At 38.5% G+C, this 18930-nt stretch overlaps 1 protein-coding gene across 2 annotated transcripts in view; it reads right to left on the bottom strand.

Moving 5' to 3' along the window:
- Positions 1-1968: 1968 nt before the first annotated feature.
- Positions 1969-18930, bottom strand: part of ZW10 (zw10 kinetochore protein) — a 39288-nt gene continuing 22326 nt past the window's right edge. Inside the window, exons 8-16 of one of the 2 annotated variants that reach the window (XM_057750445.1) lie at positions 17267-17430; positions 16178-16360; positions 13178-13416; positions 10824-10895; positions 8573-8742; positions 7605-7735; positions 6921-7052; positions 5938-6140; positions 1969-2569 (exon numbers count right to left, since the gene is read on the bottom strand). In XM_057750445.1, coding sequence (XP_057606428.1) covers positions 2449-2569; positions 5938-6140; positions 6921-7052; positions 7605-7735; positions 8573-8742; positions 10824-10895; positions 13178-13416; positions 16178-16360; positions 17267-17430 — 1415 coding nt within the window. In that variant the 3' untranslated portion in view covers positions 1969-2448. Of the gene's footprint in view, positions 2570-3539; positions 3900-5937; positions 6141-6920; positions 7053-7604; positions 7736-8572; positions 8743-10823; positions 10896-13177; positions 13417-16177; positions 16361-17266; positions 17431-18930 lie in introns of those variants that run through there. The other variant, XM_057750446.1, reaches the window with a different exon arrangement.

Here is an 18930-nt window from a genome sequence, read left to right as displayed (position 1 = left end):
TATTTACTGGCTGCATTGGGTCTTCATTGCTGCGCGTGGGCTTTCTCTAGTTGTGGTGAGTTGGGACTACTCTTCATTGCAGTGTGTGGGCTTCTCATTGCGGTGGCTTCTCTTGTTGCCGAGCACAGGCTCTAGGCACATGGGCTTCAGTAGTTTGGCATGCAGGCTCAGTAGTTGTGGTGCTTGGGCTTAGCTGCTCCACGGCATGTGGGATCTTCCCGGGCCAGGGCTCGAACTGGTGTCCCCTGCATTGGCAGGCAGATTCTTAACCACAGTGCCACCAGGGAAGTCCCTACTTACATCTTTTTTAACAATGTTATTAATCAAAGAAAATACTGTTGATCTATTCATGAGTGATTATTCAGTGATACGTCACGGTTTATAATATAGATGCCTGCACAGTCTAGATGACCTTCCTGGGCTGACCAAGGCCAGGATGTAAGCCCAGGGTGAAATGGACAGGCTCCCTGCTTGCATTTCCACAGACCAGGCCTCCATGCCTTGTGCTGCTCTCAGGCCTGAGGCAAGAGTGCCACCTGGAGGACCCCCACTTCTGAGCAAAATCCAGTGCGAAAGTGACCACGAGTGAGTCACCAACAATTCAGGATCCACACTGTAACAGCAGCCACTATCAAGTCACCTCAGGGATTTAGGATCTTTTTAACAAAAACTTTCCTTTTTACTAAAATTTTGGGAACCCTTTTTGGAATTTCATTTCCCAGTCATTTGTATAGTTCTGGGTGTAATTTGGGAAGAGTTTTCTTCTCGTCGGCCTACAGATGCACTAAATCAGTCAAGTCTCTGAAAGTTCCCTTACTCCCACAGTCCACATGCTCTTTCTAGAGGAGGGTTCCCCTCCCATTCCATCTCAGGTTCCCTATCAGAATAGGTACCTTCAAGGTCCCTGTAAGAGCTGCCAGCCCCAACGCCCATGTTGCTAAGTCAGATGGCTCATTCCTAACCAGAACGAATATCCACTTAACCACCAGCTGTCAATCGCCTTGGCCAGGGAAGAGGATGGAGTCTGCCTGCTCTGTGTGTTATGACATACAAACCATTCATTAACCGCAGCTGAGTTCTCTTATAAAAAGAAACCAGTCTTCTTCTAATTAATCTTTCTATGTCCCCTAAAAAAGGTAAAAAGAAAAACCAAGTAACCAGAATGTCTAGGGGCTCAGCCCAAACTAAGAACAAGAAGATGAAGGCAGAATAACTGAAGGCAGGAGAAAAAACCATTTGTTCTATATGGGCCCACTTCCCAGGGTTGAAGCCTGGGAAACGGGCCTGCCATACTGAAAACTTCCTCCAACGCGCACAGAGATCACACTCTTTACCCTCTTTTTACAAGAGGAAATCATATTTCAGGATGAAGAGATATAATCCAGGGTCCTAGAGAGAACGACTTTCATAGAATATAAAACTCCAATGGCTGCAAAGAGTTAAAAACACAAGAAGTGTTTTTAAAAGATTACCCACATCCACCAAATAAAAGATTAGGCTACAGAACCCAGAGTTAGCATCTCAAGGCACGTACATACCAACGGGACACTGGTGATTTAAAACCTTTGCCATTCCAGAAACAGTGGAATTTGAGAAGACAAAAAATAAAAATAAATAAAATTCCAACCAATAAAATAGATTTTAGTCCAGGAATTCCCTGGCGGTCCAGTGGTTAGGACTCCTCGCTTTCACTGCCAAGGGCCTGGGTTCAAACCTTGGTCGGAGAACTAACATCCCTCAAGCCGCGTGGCTCAGCCAGAAAAGAAATAGAATTTAGTTGAAACAGCAAAAAGTGCCACAAATTTATACTGAAAGAAATGTTAAGAAATTATCAAAGTGTCATGAAAAAAGATAAGTCAGTGAGTCCTCCATGAGCATCACAAATGTCAATAAAAATGGCACAAAAGAAAGGAAAACTCAGTTTCTTTCGTCAAAGCTCCCATATTATTAAAGACACTCACCCTTAACTCTGAAAAGCATTATTTATTGGAAAGAAATATTAAAGGAAGTCTCCTTAATTCCTACAAGACCAAATATGGTTCCCCTGCCCTCCAAAATATATCTCCCATCTCTCACAGATTCTTTATCCTGACTCTTGGAATATCCTGGGTTCCTTGATCCAAGGCCAGGGCTTATATTTTCAATGGTTACAGTTTTCAGAAGGCCCTGGAAGCAACATGAAATAATGTCACCTTACAGTTTCTTATCAAGGGAAGGTGGCTTAAAAGTCAACAAATTGAGGTGCTTCATTTGACATCTTATCCTAACAGCCAGTTCTTTAACAAAGCCTCATACAGGCCAGGAGGTAAGGCGTTCTTAGGCGAAATCAAACTTCCATGACATATTAGTTCACCAAAACCAATGGGTGATTCCAAGAAGGCCTTAAAGAGTAATTACGCCAAGAGAGGACTCCACCTGGTCAAGACATGGCTTTCTCAGAAGATGGAGCTATTTAATCTTAGCAAGGGCAGCTGCTCTTCTTTCTGTGTTCTGGAACAAGGCACGAATTAAAGCTTTTACTTCACTGGAAGAGAATGCAGCTGCCAAGGGCCCTTTTCCATCTGCCCACCTGCAAAATAAAAAATACAAATTTCTATTTCCTATTAAGTACAAGCAAGATTTTTAAATTATTTGATCCCAAATGTGTATTTGTTTAAAATGGAAATAAAACAAACCCTGGCATTGTTCCCCTTCTTTATGAATCTACCACTCAGTATCTTTGACATCTTCTGCTTCTTGGCTACATTTTGGTATCAGCACAGACATATGAAAAGACTAAGGAAGATAAAACTGTTCTCCCTCATTCTATACTCACTAAGCCCGTTTGAACTTGACAATTATGACCACATCCTCACATGGTTATATAGAGTAATGACATCTGTAACTACTTTAAAAAGTGAACCATAGGCAACACATTTTAACTGACAAAGGACAGGTATAAAAAATACATATGAAATCACAAACAACCCAGTAGAATAAAGGGTAAAAAACAGGAACAGCTCAGAGATACAGAGAACAAACCAGTGGTTACCAGTGGAGAGAGGGAAGCCGGGAGGGGAATTTAGAGGTAGGGCACTATAGCCAATAATAATTATAAAGGGAGGATAACCTTTAAAAATTGTGAATCACTATATTGTATACCTGTAACTTAATAATATTGTACATCAACTATACTTCAAAAGAAACATAGATTCCCAATATAAAAAAAATATATAAAAGGCATTTTACAATAGAAGAAAAATCACTAAAAAGATGCTCAATGTCACTAGAATTAAGGAAAATATAAATTAAAATGACAATGACTTACCGTTTCACAGCAACTAGACTAGCAAAAATTTTAAAGTCTAATAATACCAAATGCTGGTGAAAATGTGAAGCAACAGGATAAACTATAAAATACACAACTATAAAATAAATAAGTCACAGGGATGTAACATACACATAAGGAATATAGTCAATAATATTATAAAAACTTGGGTGATGGATTTTACTGCTGTGACCTTTTCATAATGTATAAAAATATCAAATCAACATGTTGTACACCTGAAACTAATATAATACTGTATGTTAATTATAACTCAGTAGTGTTAAAAACTATGAAATATTTATATAATGGAATATGATACAGCAGTGAAAATGAACTGCAGCTACACATACCTTCATGAATGAGTTTTCTGAACAAAAGAAGCAAGTTATAGAAGATTCCATATACAGAATGTTTAAAAACAGGTGAGTCTAAACTTTATGCTGTTTAGGGATATGTGCAAATGTGGTAAAAGTATAAAGAAAAGCAAGGAGATAAATAACACAAAATTCAAGATAGTGGTTACCTCTGGTGAGGACCATTTGGAGAAGGGTACATAAGGGTCTTCAAAGGCAGTGGTAATATTTTTCTTAAGCTGGGTAATAGGGACAAGAACATTTATTTTACTCTTTTTCTTTTTCTTTTAAATTTATTTTATTTTTTATTTATTGGCCACATGGGGTCTTCGCTGTTGCACATGGGCTTTCTATAGTTGCAGAGAGCAGGAGCTACTCTTCGTTGTGGTGGCTTCTCTTATTGTGGAGCAGGGGCTGTAGGTGCGTGGGCTTCAGTAGTTCCAGCACATGGGCTCAACAGCTGTGGTTCACGGGCTCTACAGCACAGGCTCAGTAGTTGTGGCACACGGGCTTAGCTGCTCCACGGCATGTGGGATCTTCCCGGACCAGGGATCAAACCCGTGTCCCCTGCATTGGCAGGTGGATTCTTAACCACTGCGCCACCAGGGAGTCCTATTTTACTCTTTTTCTTTAAACTGTGAATATATGTTATAGATACTATACTCCTTCATATGTGTATTTTATAATTTTTAAATGTTTAAACCACACAACTGGAGATAGTTTCTTTCGTAAAAAAAATTTTTCTCAGTTATTCTTCTTATATTTACTGAAATTTCTGGGAGGAAAAAAATCTTCCTAGGCAGAAGAAAAGAAGCTGAGGTCTATCAGTATTGTAATCTTTCTCATAACAAAGAATTAATGATCATTCTTGGGCTTGGGCTGCAAGAGGGCCCTTTAACAGCAGAAAGAAAAATTCTTATCTGCTGCCCTCTGGAGTCTTACCTGAAGACATAACCTACTAACGATTGTAAATAACAAATGAATAAATCAAACTCTGTACTAAATATAGTTAGAGGTATTTTGATGTGGCTGTTTTTTCAAGCAAAAATCTCATTTACCTTATTTTAGAATGGGTAATATTTGCTGGGAACAACTCAAGACACATCTAGGACAACTAGTCTAACATAACTGGGCATCTGTAATAAACCAAGCCAAAGCAGACAGACAAGTAGCTATATGGATGGATATGGACTTTAACACCCACCCAGTGAGCTCCCTATGTAGACACCAAGACAATAACAAAAGCACCCATGGGTGTGTGGCTAAACCACATCTATCCTGTGTTGCACACCATTATGACCTTCACACACTCAGTATGCTACAACATAGCACACAATCACAGAGCACAGCAACGTTAACTGATGCTGTTGAGAGAAAACATCATCTACTATATTTAAGAAAAGATGAATCCTTTCTCTGTGTGTGGTGCTGACTCTCTAAAACTACTTTACCCCCTACAGAAAAACTGCTGGTCAATCAAACAATGGTTTGATGCTGAATATTCTTACAGATAAAAGTCACTTCTCTTAACATATCAAAGCCAATCTTAAAATGCATCCACTGTTGGTTAAAATGGGCAAGAATTTCCATCCAGGTGTCAGATGGTTATTCTTCTTGTAAATTCAGGAAGTACAACATCATCCGTACAGCATGATGAAACAACGTGTTTAAGACCAAAATAATACAAACAAGAAGTCTTTACATTATCAAGTATGAGAAAGTGGTCATGAGATCCACATTACGACAGACCATGCAAAGGCCCCACCTACTGCTACTCAATACGAACCTTTCCTGAGTAACTTTAAGAAACAGAGAGGAGCTTCCTAGGTGGCGCAGTGGTTAAGAATCCACCTGCCAATGCAGGGGACATGGGTTTGATCCCTACTCCAGGAAGATCCCACATGCCACGGAGCAACTAAGCCCGTGCACCACAGCTATTGAGCCTGCGCTTTAGAGCCCGTGAGCCACAACTATTGACCCCATCTGCTGCAACTACTGAAGCCCACACGCCTAGAGCCTGTGCTCCACAACAAGAGAAGCCACGGCAATGAGGAGCCCACACACCACAATGAAGAGTAGCCCCCACTCACTGCAACTAAAGAAAGCCCGCACACAGCAAAAAAGAGAGACCCAACACAGCCAATAAAAATAAATAAATAAATGAATAAAAAAAATTCATTAAAAAAAAAGAAACAGAGAGAAGCACTGCTCTCAAGGGCACTAATACTCTTACAGCTGTGAAGAGATATATAAGTCCTATAGGAGGATTTTACCCACCGATCCCCAATTTCTTGCAGGCTGGCTTGTAACATCATCATCAATTCTTTGAATGGCATCCATTTCGGCACATAGACTGGAACCTCTTCCTGGTATTTCTTGTTCTTGTTTTCTTCAGCTAGAGGTGCAAATACTTGAGGTCCTTCATCCATCACTGCTTTGCATAAGGAATACAATCTATCACCATCTTCAGTAGAGATGTCCTGATTTTGCACAAAGAGCACACAACAGAATAGAATTGGGCCGGCTTAGTAGCAAGTGAAAAGCAGATCTTTGGTGCATACTATTCAGGGGGTCAGCCACAGCAAGGTGTTTTCCAACCAATTAGCACACCATACAAGACACTAGATTTCATCAGTTCTGACAATACTCCCACAGCTAGAATGACACACAGTATGTTTCCACAGACTGTCGCTAACTTAGTTTGCTGCATGAAAGAATCCATTTCTCCAACAGAATGTGGCACAGCTTCCTGCAGAGCAGGGAATGTTATTACAAGCCAATCTACACTTTAGAGGTATCAGCTGGAAGAGTCCAGGCAGGTCCTGTAGGATCACACACAGTCCCAACCACAACGGTGTGTTGGTAAAGTGGTACCTGCACAAGGCTGCATGCCACTTTACTAAATTATTTAGTTCATGTAGATATTAAGTAAATAAACATCTTCATAGCTTATATTTGGGGAGCACTGCCCTATTTCCAACCTCCTCATTTATAATTTACACAGATGCTAGATGGAGAAGCAGTATAATCCTACTTTCTTATATAGGTATGAAAGACAGAGATTAGCATGTCTCCAGCAAAACAGAATTAAGATAGAAGTGAAAAAATAACAGTATAACGAGTTAGACATGAGACATTAACAATTTCTTCTACCCTCTGTGTTGACTAAAAATGAGACTTCAACATCACTTCCTTAGGAAAGTGACAATCTGGAACAAGAACTGCATCTCAAGTCTGGTGAGGCATCTCATGGCCCTTACCTCTAGAGCAGTGATTCTGCCAATGATCTCAGAAACTGCTGTATTGAGTAAAGTCCCCATAGCCTTGCAATATATGTTCACAGGCAGGACATCCTGCCACACAATTCCAAGTCTCTTTAGCTGGTGCAGTACCTGTCAGAATAACACAGATATTTACATGGAAGAGAGGTTGTTACAACTCACATTTTTCTAGATTTACACTTATCGTGTGTGGGGGGAGAGAAGAGGTATTATATAAAGGTGAGGTAAAGCAATCAAGAATATATGCTTCTTGAATATTTCACCCTAGATGAAATAGTTCCCTGCTAGATAAAAAACAGACTTATCCCGAGGATGGGAAAACTAGTAAAAAGATAAGTCACTTAGGAGAGAGAGAGGCATTTTTCTAAGATGAAAGCTAGTATGTCAGATTTTCCAAACCTAAGTTCGTGGGTTAAATACTTGCTATGACAGACTTGCTATTCCCATCACTACTGGCTTGATGAGAAGATAGCTTCCTGTTGACTTGGTCGGGTAGGGGAAGGAGAAGGTTGTACACATGACTATAAAAGGAGGCCACATTTTCCAATGGGAGTGGTGGGGGATCACCTGCACTGCCTGTTACATACTTTTTGCTGCTTAAATAACAAGGGGGGAGCACCTAAAGAAAGAGTACAAATTCCAGAGCTAACAACAGCCTCCCACCTGCCGGACTGCTTTACTTGCTGCAGAGTAATTGTCCTCATCGTCCATGTTTGAAAAGTTTCTAGCACTTGATAATCTTTCCAGAAGTTCTCCTTTCTGTGCCCGCATCTGGGCCAAAAAACACTCTGTCCCTATGATAAGATAATAAAGAATTCTAAAAGTTGTTCAGTTACACACTGCAAAACCAGGTGGAAGAGGAGAGACAAGCATGAACCAAGTATCTGATTTTGCCTATTTGAAAACAACTGCTTGTTAGGTAACATCGTAAGGTTGCCCTAAGGTTACTAGAAACATCACTTCTAATACCTTAGCCGGTCCCTCCAAGCCCACCCTCAGGACAGTAAGTCTTTTCCAGCAGTTTGTCCAGAGTCAGATAAGAAAACCTACTTATAGAGAAGAAGCAATTGTTTATTTTTCTGATATATCTACACCACCTAAAGGAAGAGTCAGGAATTGAAAAGCTAAGTAATCATATAGATTCTCTGCTTTTCTTAGGATATCATTATTGACTTACTCCACATTTCAATTCTTTTGATTTTTAATAATCAGAAGTAAAGCTAAGGGAGATAGAAAAGAAGGGAGCTACTTTGAGGTTTTGCAAAAGCACAAGCACTGTCATTAGTGAGCTCTTACCAACAATGCTAACAGAATTGTCACACTATACATCTTAGGATGTCACTCTACTGACGTTAACTCTGTTTTGGTGAATTCACCACACGCCAGCCATGCAGTATGGAACGCTAATGTACCATGAAGTCATGTCATGAAAAAGGAATGCTTTCAAAAGAATACACTGGCTTTATAAAGCTAAATAACTGGGAACACCTGCAGATTACATGCCCTCCCACTTTCCAATATAGCTCAGGACCACCACCTAATTTCTAACTGCTGCATTCATAAATTACAAAGATATTAGTCTGATAGGCTGCATTATCAATATGCTTTCCTAAATTTAAAGCATCAGTTACCAAGTCTCCTGAAGCCAGGTACGAGATCCACAAAAGTAGTAGTGCCGTCACACAGAATGGGGGCAAGGCGTAATCTGAACTGATGCCCAAGGGTCAGCAAGTGGTGAGCAATATACATACAGTTGTTGTGGTGAATGGCAGCCAACTGGGGCAGTTTCTGAAGGTTCTCCCTAGGTCAGAAGGAAGCGTAGGAAAAGAAAGAAATCTCCCATTATTGAAGCTGGGGTTGATAAAAAGTTTACTCTTTTAATGTATTTCCACATACTTTTAACATGTTAATCACCTTCTACTGTACAAACACTGTACATAACAAGGCGTAACCTCATCACTCCCACTCACTCAGTCATTGAGGTTGTTCTGCCTGCATGGGACCTTATCCTATAAAACTATCCTAGTGATTAAAAAAAAAAAAAAAAAAAACAAGGGAATCAAGATGTTTACCTGTGTCAACTCTTTGTACTAGAAACCTGGCAAAGCTGCACATAATAATTTCCTTGAAATCTAACACTTATTGATAAGTCTATGGCAATACAGGTTTGCTTCCCCTTTCTCCAAATTCCTATTTCATTTGAAAAATGAAGCACTTAACTATTTTCTAATTCACTAGTTTCCAAAGCTGGCTACAGATTAGAGTCACCTGAGAAATTTTCATATATAGACACTTAGACTTCACCCCAGACAAATTAAATCACAACCTCTGAGTGAAGCCAAGGCATTTATATGTTTTAAAATCTCCCTGTGTGATTTTAAATTTTCATAAAATATTGAAAATCAGTGCTCTAATTCTTCTGCACATATTAGTCTCTCTACCCAGCTTGGGAAGCAACCTTGTCTTATACCTCTGCTACACATCCACCAGCAGTCATTCAATTAATACTTCCTAGTCTGCTGATTCAATGTCAGGCTAGAATGTACTCAGTTGGAAACTAACAATCTAAGACAGTTGTCTTCACTTTGGGCTACACAGCAGAATCATTGTAGGGCTTTAAAAAACAGAGATGTGTGAGTCTTAAATCATACCTACAAATGAAAATCTCTAGGGGTAGGGCCGAAACAAATATATATTCTTAAAGGTTCATAAAGAGTCTAAAATACGCCAAAGCTGAGAACTCTACTGTAGAACAGTGGTTCTCAAAATGTGGTCCCCTGACAAGCAACATCAGCATCACCTGGAAATTTATTACAAATTCTAGGCTTTATCCCAGCCCTACTGATCAGAAACCTCGGGCATGGGGTCTGGCAATCTGCATTTTAACAAGGTCTCCTAGTGATTCTGACACACACTAAAGTTTGTAAACCACTGGTCTAGCATAAAGTTCCCAGATCATACAATGGGGAAAAAGAGGTAAATTAACTCCACACCAGTGTGGAAAATGTTTCTAAGCAGAAAAACCCCTAAGCCAGCTGTCTCTGAATCCCCAAGGACACAGCTCTTAACTGACCCAAAGATGTTTTCTCTTTCCTTTTACCTACGTAGAAAGTGAAATAAAAGTTCTAAGCCACAGCAAAGAGAATACAAATAAAAATAATGTTTACAATAAATAAGCTGTCTTTTAGAACAAAAACAATAACTGGGCCCGCTTAAAAACATCTCAATTGTTCAAAAATCTGAACTAAAAAATACTACAAACAATAAACTGATTTTTTTCTTTGAAACCAGAATCCTTGACTAAGGAATAGCTTTGTTGACATATTATTCAAAACATTTATAAAAGGTATCTAAAACAATTTGGACAACAGAGAGAAATCCTGGATGCTTAAAGTTATAAATAATTTCTCTGATTAATATTAAAAGAAACTTAAAAAAACCAAGACATTAGGTAAATACAGCATAAGATCACTAAGAGCGGCTGATGGACAGTTAAATAGCAATCTCTGTGGTATTAAGTGTGCAAAGCTATGAATGCCAAGGGAAAATGCGGGATTTTCACTGGATAGTAATATGGAGTGAATGACCTTTTTGTTTTATAACCAAGTAAAGTGAGGCAGTTCTGAAAATACCTACCATCAGTAACAGGGTAAAGTCCTTTTGAGTTTTTAAATCTGTACTGCAAAATTATAGTACCCTTATTAATTTACTAATAAATGACCAATATCCTTTAAACATGTATTATAAATGTTTACTGCATTTTACTGTGAATTTTAGTAACCAATCATCTTTGGTGGGAATATAAAATTACTGGTTCTAATCCGACTCAGAAACGTTTTAGACCTACAGTATCACACAGCAGTCAAATACAGTGGTACTTACTTGTGATATGTTGGCACAACATCATGGAATAAATGGAATATATTCCTCACTGAGTAGAAAAGTTGAACAGCACTAAAAGGAAAACATTGTTTCAACAGAAATGCATAAGGATATACTGGCAATGAGAAAAAAATTCAAACTCAGTGCACCAGAAGTGAGAGTCAGCAGTTAAACTATAGCTAGAGAGAACAGCTGCCTTGGTCACTGCTGAGAAGCACCATTCCTCGAGATGGAATAGATTCTCAGCCGGTATTCACTAACTAGACTGCAGGTCTAAAAACCTGGACCCATTAACAATGTTAAGAAAAGCAGCGTTCAACCCAAAGCCTCTTTTCCATTTATCAATTTTGTGTTCTGCCAGTACCCAGAGTATCCCTTCAGAAACAAATGGAGCTAAGGCTCGAGCAAATGTCACCTGCTCACTGACACACTCTGCAAAGGGCAAGGTATCAATAAAGGCACTCACTGGGGCTGTCAGAACCAGTCTGCCTTTCAGCCTCCACCTTTCCTCCTTCTCACCCCCAATGCAAGGAGATGAATCAACATTTCTAGGATAGAATCCAACCCCAAGTTTTCTCGCCCTTTAAATCTGGTCTTAGAAAACCTAAAGATTATTATTAAAAAGCACTTAGAGCAAATAAAAGGCTTGTGTAGCTTACTTCTATAAAAGAATACTTTAAACTATGTACCTTGAATAAGTCACAGGAATTTCACAAATAATTTTTAAAAATCAGTCATGGTCACTATACCCCAAAACACTGTTAACAACTTGATTACTATGATACCTGACTAAATTATTTCATTTTATTTTTGTTGCATGTGCTGCTGTTTGAAGTTTGATAATAAGAAAAGTGGATTGTTGTAATGTAGTTGTGTTTTTGTTTGTCATGTTAAAACTATTTTTTTGGTGGGAAGAATGTCCACAGACATTCAGTATACAAAAATATTGTTTGGTACTCTCTTAGGAAAACTTGCCTTGCATCCCTAACTTCTGGTCTGGTACATTTCAGGTGACTGCCATATAAAGAAATAGTCACTCCCCAAAACAGATAACTAATGAGAACCAACTGTATAGCACAGGGAACTCTACTTAATGCTCTGTGTGACCTAAATGGGAAGGAAATCCAAAAGAGAGGGGATATATGCATATGTATAGCTGATTCACTTTGCGGTACACCTGAAACGAACACGACGTTGCAAAGCAGCTATACTCCAAAAAAAAAGAAAACTCACTCCTATATTTACATTTATACTCTGCCAAAGAAGTATATAATTCCTTTAACATGTATTTTTCTTCCTACTTATATTTAAAACTGGATGGACTTGTGAATATAATGATTCATTAAAGTCATGGAAGTATCATAGTGAACATGTTTTTTCTAGAGCAGAATAAAATAAAGGGGTGGGTTTGTACATGGAGATAAAAACTGAAACTCTGGAAGCCCATCTGAAGATGCAATTGATTAAGTCAAGCCCTAACTGAAACTGTTTTCTACTATGAGGATAAGTAAAAATACCACTACACACAGATTCACACTGAAGAGGCTTTTGTAAATCTGTTCTACAATCAAAACTTGGGCTACTGCCTACCATTTCTCCTCAATTTATAAAGTTAGGAGTAGGGGAAGAGACTATTAAACAAAAAAGAGATTCAGCACAAATGTGGAAGTATGTGGAATCAAGTTTGGGTACCTCGATTATAATGTTGATTAGAAGAAATCTTCTCGAAAGGGAGAAATCGGAACTTTGGTGCATTCCATTCTTTTCCTTCTACCTTTGGTTGCCCAACAAACTATTCTTGCTTTTAAAATTACTATTTAAAGTGTAAGTTAATTAGGGCCCATATTTCAAAAGGTAAAATGAATGCTAAGCTAAAGGGCCAGAGTATGCCGAGACAAATGATGTGACTATCCCCAGGACCACCACCACCACCACCACCAATGAACATCTGAATATTAACTATTTCCCAGGTGGCAGTCTAAGTTCTTCACAAGTGCTTTCTCGTGTAATAGCACTGAAGTCAAATAAAATTAAAAGTAAACAAAAATTAAAGAGCTTTTTTGTTAAAAAGTGATTAACAATTTTGATTAACAATTTTTAATGTCAAACTCACTTGTCCATCCATCCACACACATGCTTTTATTGCTCATACCCTGATGTAAGATTATGTTATTGTAAATAAAAGTTAATAATCAATACAAATCTGTGTGCTATACTATTTCTCTAGGGGAAAAAATATTAACTAATAAGATAAGAAAACCCAAAGAATTCCAGTTAATTTTCTTAATAAATGTCTAGTTTAAATACACATTTAACCAATTCATTGCCATTTTCAGAGGACTCAGAATTCATACCATTGATCACTGCTGGTTGTTGCCTCCAGCAAAGTCTGGTAGGCCAGTTCCATTAATTTCTTCACAGATTCACTGATACGGCATGTGGGTAAAGAAAAGGAATGTTGGTCCAATGTATTTTCAGGCTCTAAATTCACCACTTGGTTGTACTGCGTTGTGGACACTTTCTGTACTTGTAGCTTATCATCCTCTTCAGGACTAGGTAAGTCTGGCACACTTATCTTAGAAGCTGGAGTAATCTAAGAGTCAAACATGGGAACACAGAAAACACATTACCCTCAGAATAACCCAAATGCAAGCACACAGTGAGGAACAGAGTACTAGTTGCTGCCATGATGATTAAGCTGTGGATCTACAGCTTCATTAATTACAAGATTTGAGTAAATATGGCAGCACTTTAATGACTGCTCATTCTTGGGTGGAAGCACATCATAAGAAATAAGCAACGCCTTTACTGTGCCATTCTTCCAGTTCTATGTACTCTTACTCTTGGTGGAAACTGCAAAGCTGTGAAACTGGCCCAAGATTTTAGGTAAATGAAAGGACTTCCAAAAATCCTCTTTCTCAGATTAGACTATTGGATTAATGCACACCAGTATGACTTTGTGCTCCACTGTCATTAAACAAATTATTTCCCACCAGAAACATGTCAAAGAAACAACACATTCAGGCTAGTTTATCCTGCTCTTAAAAACAAAATTCCAAACAAAAACCAAAATATTCCCTAACGTTTATACAGAATGAAAATTCCCAGATTTGGCCAAGACTAAAGGAAAGAATGCTAGGCTTCTAGTCTGGAAACATCAGTGATATTTTCTACCCTAACTTTTAACAAAATCATTTAACCTCTCTTGACCTCAATTTTCTCATTGTAATATCAAGAAATTGCGCTACAATAATGGTTTTCAAACCTTGCTCCTCAAAGATTCCTCAGGGGCCAAAAAAGGAGAGATTAAGCAGGGGGAAGCAGCAGGTTCCTACTGCAAGAAGAGCAGCTCTGCTCTGCATATACTAGACCTCAATGGAAAATTTTTTTCTTTTTTAATCAATTAAGATATTTTACTGTCAGAACACAATGGGAAAATTTCTGATAGAATAAGTTTCAAGTCTAATAAAAATGTTTAAGTCATCAGACTTGCCACCTGTAAAATGGTATAATAATATCCACTTCACAGGGCTGTTATGATGTTTACATGAGAATACAAACATCACAACCAGGAGAGGTGCTACTGGCATCTAGTGGGTAGAGGTTTAGGATGTTACTAAACATCCTACAGGACGGCCCCCAGAGCAAACAATTATCTGGCCCCAAATGTCAATAGTGGCACTGCTGAGAAACTCTGATCTAGAGGAAGCTACATCATTAGGATTTCGGTACTTAGGGGGGAAATACAGTCAAAATGTCAGAACTGGTTGAACAGAAGTTGAGTATTACAGAAGAAGAAAATGAGGTCCAACAAGGTTAAAAGATTTAGCCCAGAGTCACAAAACAATCTGGTGACGATCCTATTTATAACAAGGAGTTATGACAGAGCTAATGGGATATGTATTAACTCATTTACCAAATATTTACTGAGCACTAAGGACATAGTAGTACACACCAGATATTTTCTTGATGCTAGAGATACAACAGTAAACAAAACAGTAAAGAATAAAACAAACGGGAAAAAAAAAAAAACCCAACCCTGCTCCTGTAGAGTTTATTTTCTAGGGGTGAAAACAAAAGATAATTCATACAGAATATTTATTGATAATAAGTGATATGAAGAAAAATAAAGCAAGGAAAAGGTGCAGGAAATAGGGGGAGGTCACAATTTAAAGAGTGGTGAGGAAAGGGAGCAAGCCATGTAGGTATCTGTGGTGATAGTCCAAGCAGAGGGAAAAAGAGGTTCAGAAGTTCTGCAGCCAAGTTGGCCTGGCAAATGAGCAGCGTGACTGAAGAGGAACGCAATAGGAGATGGAGTCAGAGAGGCAATGAGGGGACAGATCACACAAGGCCTCAGGCCACTGTAAGGCTATGGGGTCTTTCTCTGAATGATGGGAAACCACTGGATTTTGTGCACAAGAGTGACATAAGCGATACTCATGTAAAAAAAACCTACAGCCCAGTTCCCAGTACTGAGTGTATTTCAGCTCCCTTAACAACTCAAGATTACATCTAAATGTGTTAATATCTGTGCACTTCAAGTGGCTAATTAAATATTTTACTGAAGTGGACACTATAACAGGGTACCTACCCCCAGGAAAATGGGGGATGACAGAAAGGACAGAGGGAAGAAGAGCACAGTCCTCTCAGTGATAGGAGAAAAATGGCTGAGGAACTTTCTATTAAGGGATTACTTTAGTGTATGTCTTCTTTTAATCTAAGTAACACCTTACATTTGCCAAATATTATTTTATATACGTAAGATGTTAAAAAAAAAAAACAGAAAAAAATACACAGAATTATCTAAAGTCAAAGGAGTAAATTACCCTCAATGCAAATTAATTTGTCCTCAGATTTTACAGATAATTGTTTATACCATACAAAGATCACATCTTTCTGTTTGTTTTTATTAACTTCAAAACTAACACCTCTATTAGCTTAAGCGATGAAGTCAACATTTTCGCAACAGGATATAATCTCTGGATACAACAATACCTGTCATGAAACTGTGTACTAAAAACTCAAGTGATAAAGCTGCGAAAACTCTGTAGACGGATATACTCTGATTTCAACAACAGGAATCCATTACACTAATGTAGACTTTTTCAATTTACACAATGCTTTTATGTGCATTATCTTATCTGGACCCCACAATACCCTATGAAAAGAGGTAGGTATTAGGACCTCTTTAAAGATGAGAAAACTAATGTTTAAGAAGATTAATAACTCGCCTCAATGAGCTCGGCAGCTGTCATGTGCTCTTCCACTCTACCATAACTATCTCAAAAATGAGCTGCTTCCTAATACAATGTAACACACTATAATAGCCCCCCACTCCTCCACCCCCCCCATACCTTCACAGTGTTGTGAATTTCAGAGGTCATTAGGTTTCTAGCCTCCACGATCACATCCTGACACTTCTTGTTAGCAAAATGAGAATTGATGTTACGGGCATATTTCAGCAAATCAGTAGTATCTCCTTTTAAAAACCTCATCTCCTTTAAGGCATTTTCAAATTCTTCAGTGGATTGTATGATCTAAGAAAGAAACACAAGGGGAAAAAAAGAAAAAGAATTATATACATATATTTCTTTTCAATACTAAAATTTCATATGCAATGTATAGAAAAGAACAAGGACCAGCTGGTCATTTAAGTTTTAGAAAAGACCATCAATTACTAGGTATAAAAATAGTATTCATTTTTTCTGGCCTTAAATTCATTAGGAAGAGCACCTTCATTAAAAGTTTTTGATTCTGCTTAGTAAAGGTGCAAAAATTTTTAAATAAATATACAATAGGTTCCTCCTTCATTCTCAGTTTCAGTTACCCAAAGTCAACTATGGTCTGAAAACTATTAGACAGAAAATTCCAAAAACAAACAACTCCTAAGTTTCAAACTGTGCGCTGCTCTGAGTCGTGTGATGAAATCGAGCACTTTCCCGCTCTGTCTTGCCCAGGATGTGTCATCCTTTTGTCCAGCACATCCATGCTACATACACTACCTGCCCGTTAGCATAGAAAAGAAAGAGTACATATATATATAGCTCAGTGCTATCCACAGGTTCAGGCCTTCACTGGGGTCCTGGAACCTATCCCCAAAGATAAGGGGGGACTACTGTACTTATTTTAGTGTTTGAGGAAACACTAAAAAGAAGCCAAAAAGTAAAGTGTCACATAGTAGCTACTATAGCTGACACAAATTAAAAACAATTGTTTTTCAAAAGTATCTTACTAAAGAAAACGTACTTAATAAGAAAACATACTTCCCCAATCAAAAGGTAGGAAGCCTGAAGAGAAATGAAGATAGAGGGAATTTGTGTCCACAGCTTATGAATAATTTTCTTAAAGACGTCACTAAAGAACAGAAGATTTCCAAGGTAAACAAGTAACACCAACAGGAACCTATGGTCTCTTCAACCCTTCTGTGATACCTCTGCTCTTACCTCTTCATACTGCTGTAACTTGCTGCTATTTGTTGGGATAGAATAAACCAAACAATTTTTAATGAGGCACTCAGACAAGTCCTCCCAGATCATGTCACCAAGCATCTCAGCCAATATGATCTTAGGTGTTTTTTCATTTTCTAGGTCAGCATCAAGAGACAAATCTGAATTCAAAAGAAAAAGTTTTAAACAATAAACTGTTCACAGTCTGGATATATTCTCAAACTCCCCAGTTTTCTAGAATTCTTTCATTTTAAGATGACAGAAGAAAACAGCCCGAATAATTCTATAGCTATCTCAACTGATTACATGGGAAAAGCATGACACACAATTATTATTTTATTTTCACTGCTCAAATGAGTGCCTGTACTGTATGACTGCCTGTTATCTATAACATTAAGGTATTAAGCCAGTTACACTGTAATCATCTACTGCTAATCTATGGATCTGATTATATGACAAGCCCTCAGAAGTTCTGCATACGAAGTTGAAACTAGTTTAGAATAAAATCCCAGTTCTCTAATAATAAATAAACACACTTTTTTCATCTCTGCAAAGGATCTGAGTGTTTATTCTAAGTAAAATATCAATAAACACCTTACATTATAGCATAATATCTAGTCTACCAAACAGAATACCTCAACATCTCTTCCACGGTATACTGTATGATGGCTTTTTGTAACACATTTTGAGGGAGTTATATTTAGAACATACCATTAATTAACTAAATAGTATATAAGAACCTTAAGAGAAAGTGACCATACTACCTCAGAGCCTTGAGATATCTTACAGTATCTGAAGTCTAGGCCTGCACTGGCCAATATGACAGCAACCAGCCACATTTTGCTAGTGAGTATTTGAAATGGGGCTAGTGTGACTGACGAATTCAATTTTTTTTAATTTTAAGTAATTTCAAATCAAGTTTAAAATGGAAGCAAGGGTGTGTGGTTATAATGGGTAGCACAAGGGAGACTTGTGGTGACAGAACAGTTCTATATCTTGATTGTGATGGTAGTTATATGAATCTACACATGTAATAAATTGCACAGAAGTATTCACACACACAAATGACTGCAAGTAAAACTGGAGAAATCTGAATAAGCTCTGTGAATTGCACCAAAGTCAACTTCCTGGTTTTGATATTATACTATTATTATATAAGACGCTAACATTGGGTAAAACTGGGTGAAGAGTACATGGGACTTCTGATCATTTTGTTAATAAAAATTTTAAACTCAAAAAAAAAATGGGGAGAGAAAAGATGGCGGCGAAGTAGAGAGACGTGGAGTGCATCCCTCGCCACAGATGCATTGGGAATGCACAGAAGGACGCAGTGATTCCCACAGAGAACCAGCTGAACACCAGCAGACGGCCTCAGACACCAGAGAGGGCTGCGGGGAGCCCGACATAGCTGGTAGGGAGGCATCTACGAGGGCTCAGAGAGGGTGAAGCAGCAGAGCTGTGGCAGACTGGAGGGAGTGAGAAACATACGGAGGGTCCGCAGCGCAGCTCAGCGTTCCCGGACTGAGATATCGATCCGCGGCTGAACGGAGGGTCCAGGAGCGGGAGCGTGGGAACCGGAGAGCTGGTTCAGGGTGAGAAACATTGTTGCCAGTAGGGTGACGGACCGAGAGGACAGGAGGGAGGGGGTCCGCGGAGAGGAG

The sequence above is a fragment of the Hippopotamus amphibius genome, chromosome 9 (assembly GCF_030028045.1).
Source record: "Hippopotamus amphibius kiboko isolate mHipAmp2 chromosome 9, mHipAmp2.hap2, whole genome shotgun sequence".
NCBI lineage: Eukaryota > Metazoa > Chordata > Mammalia > Artiodactyla > Hippopotamidae > Hippopotamus > Hippopotamus amphibius.
Note: the sequence above shows the minus strand (reverse complement) of the source record. Positions and strands in the feature narration are given on the sequence as shown.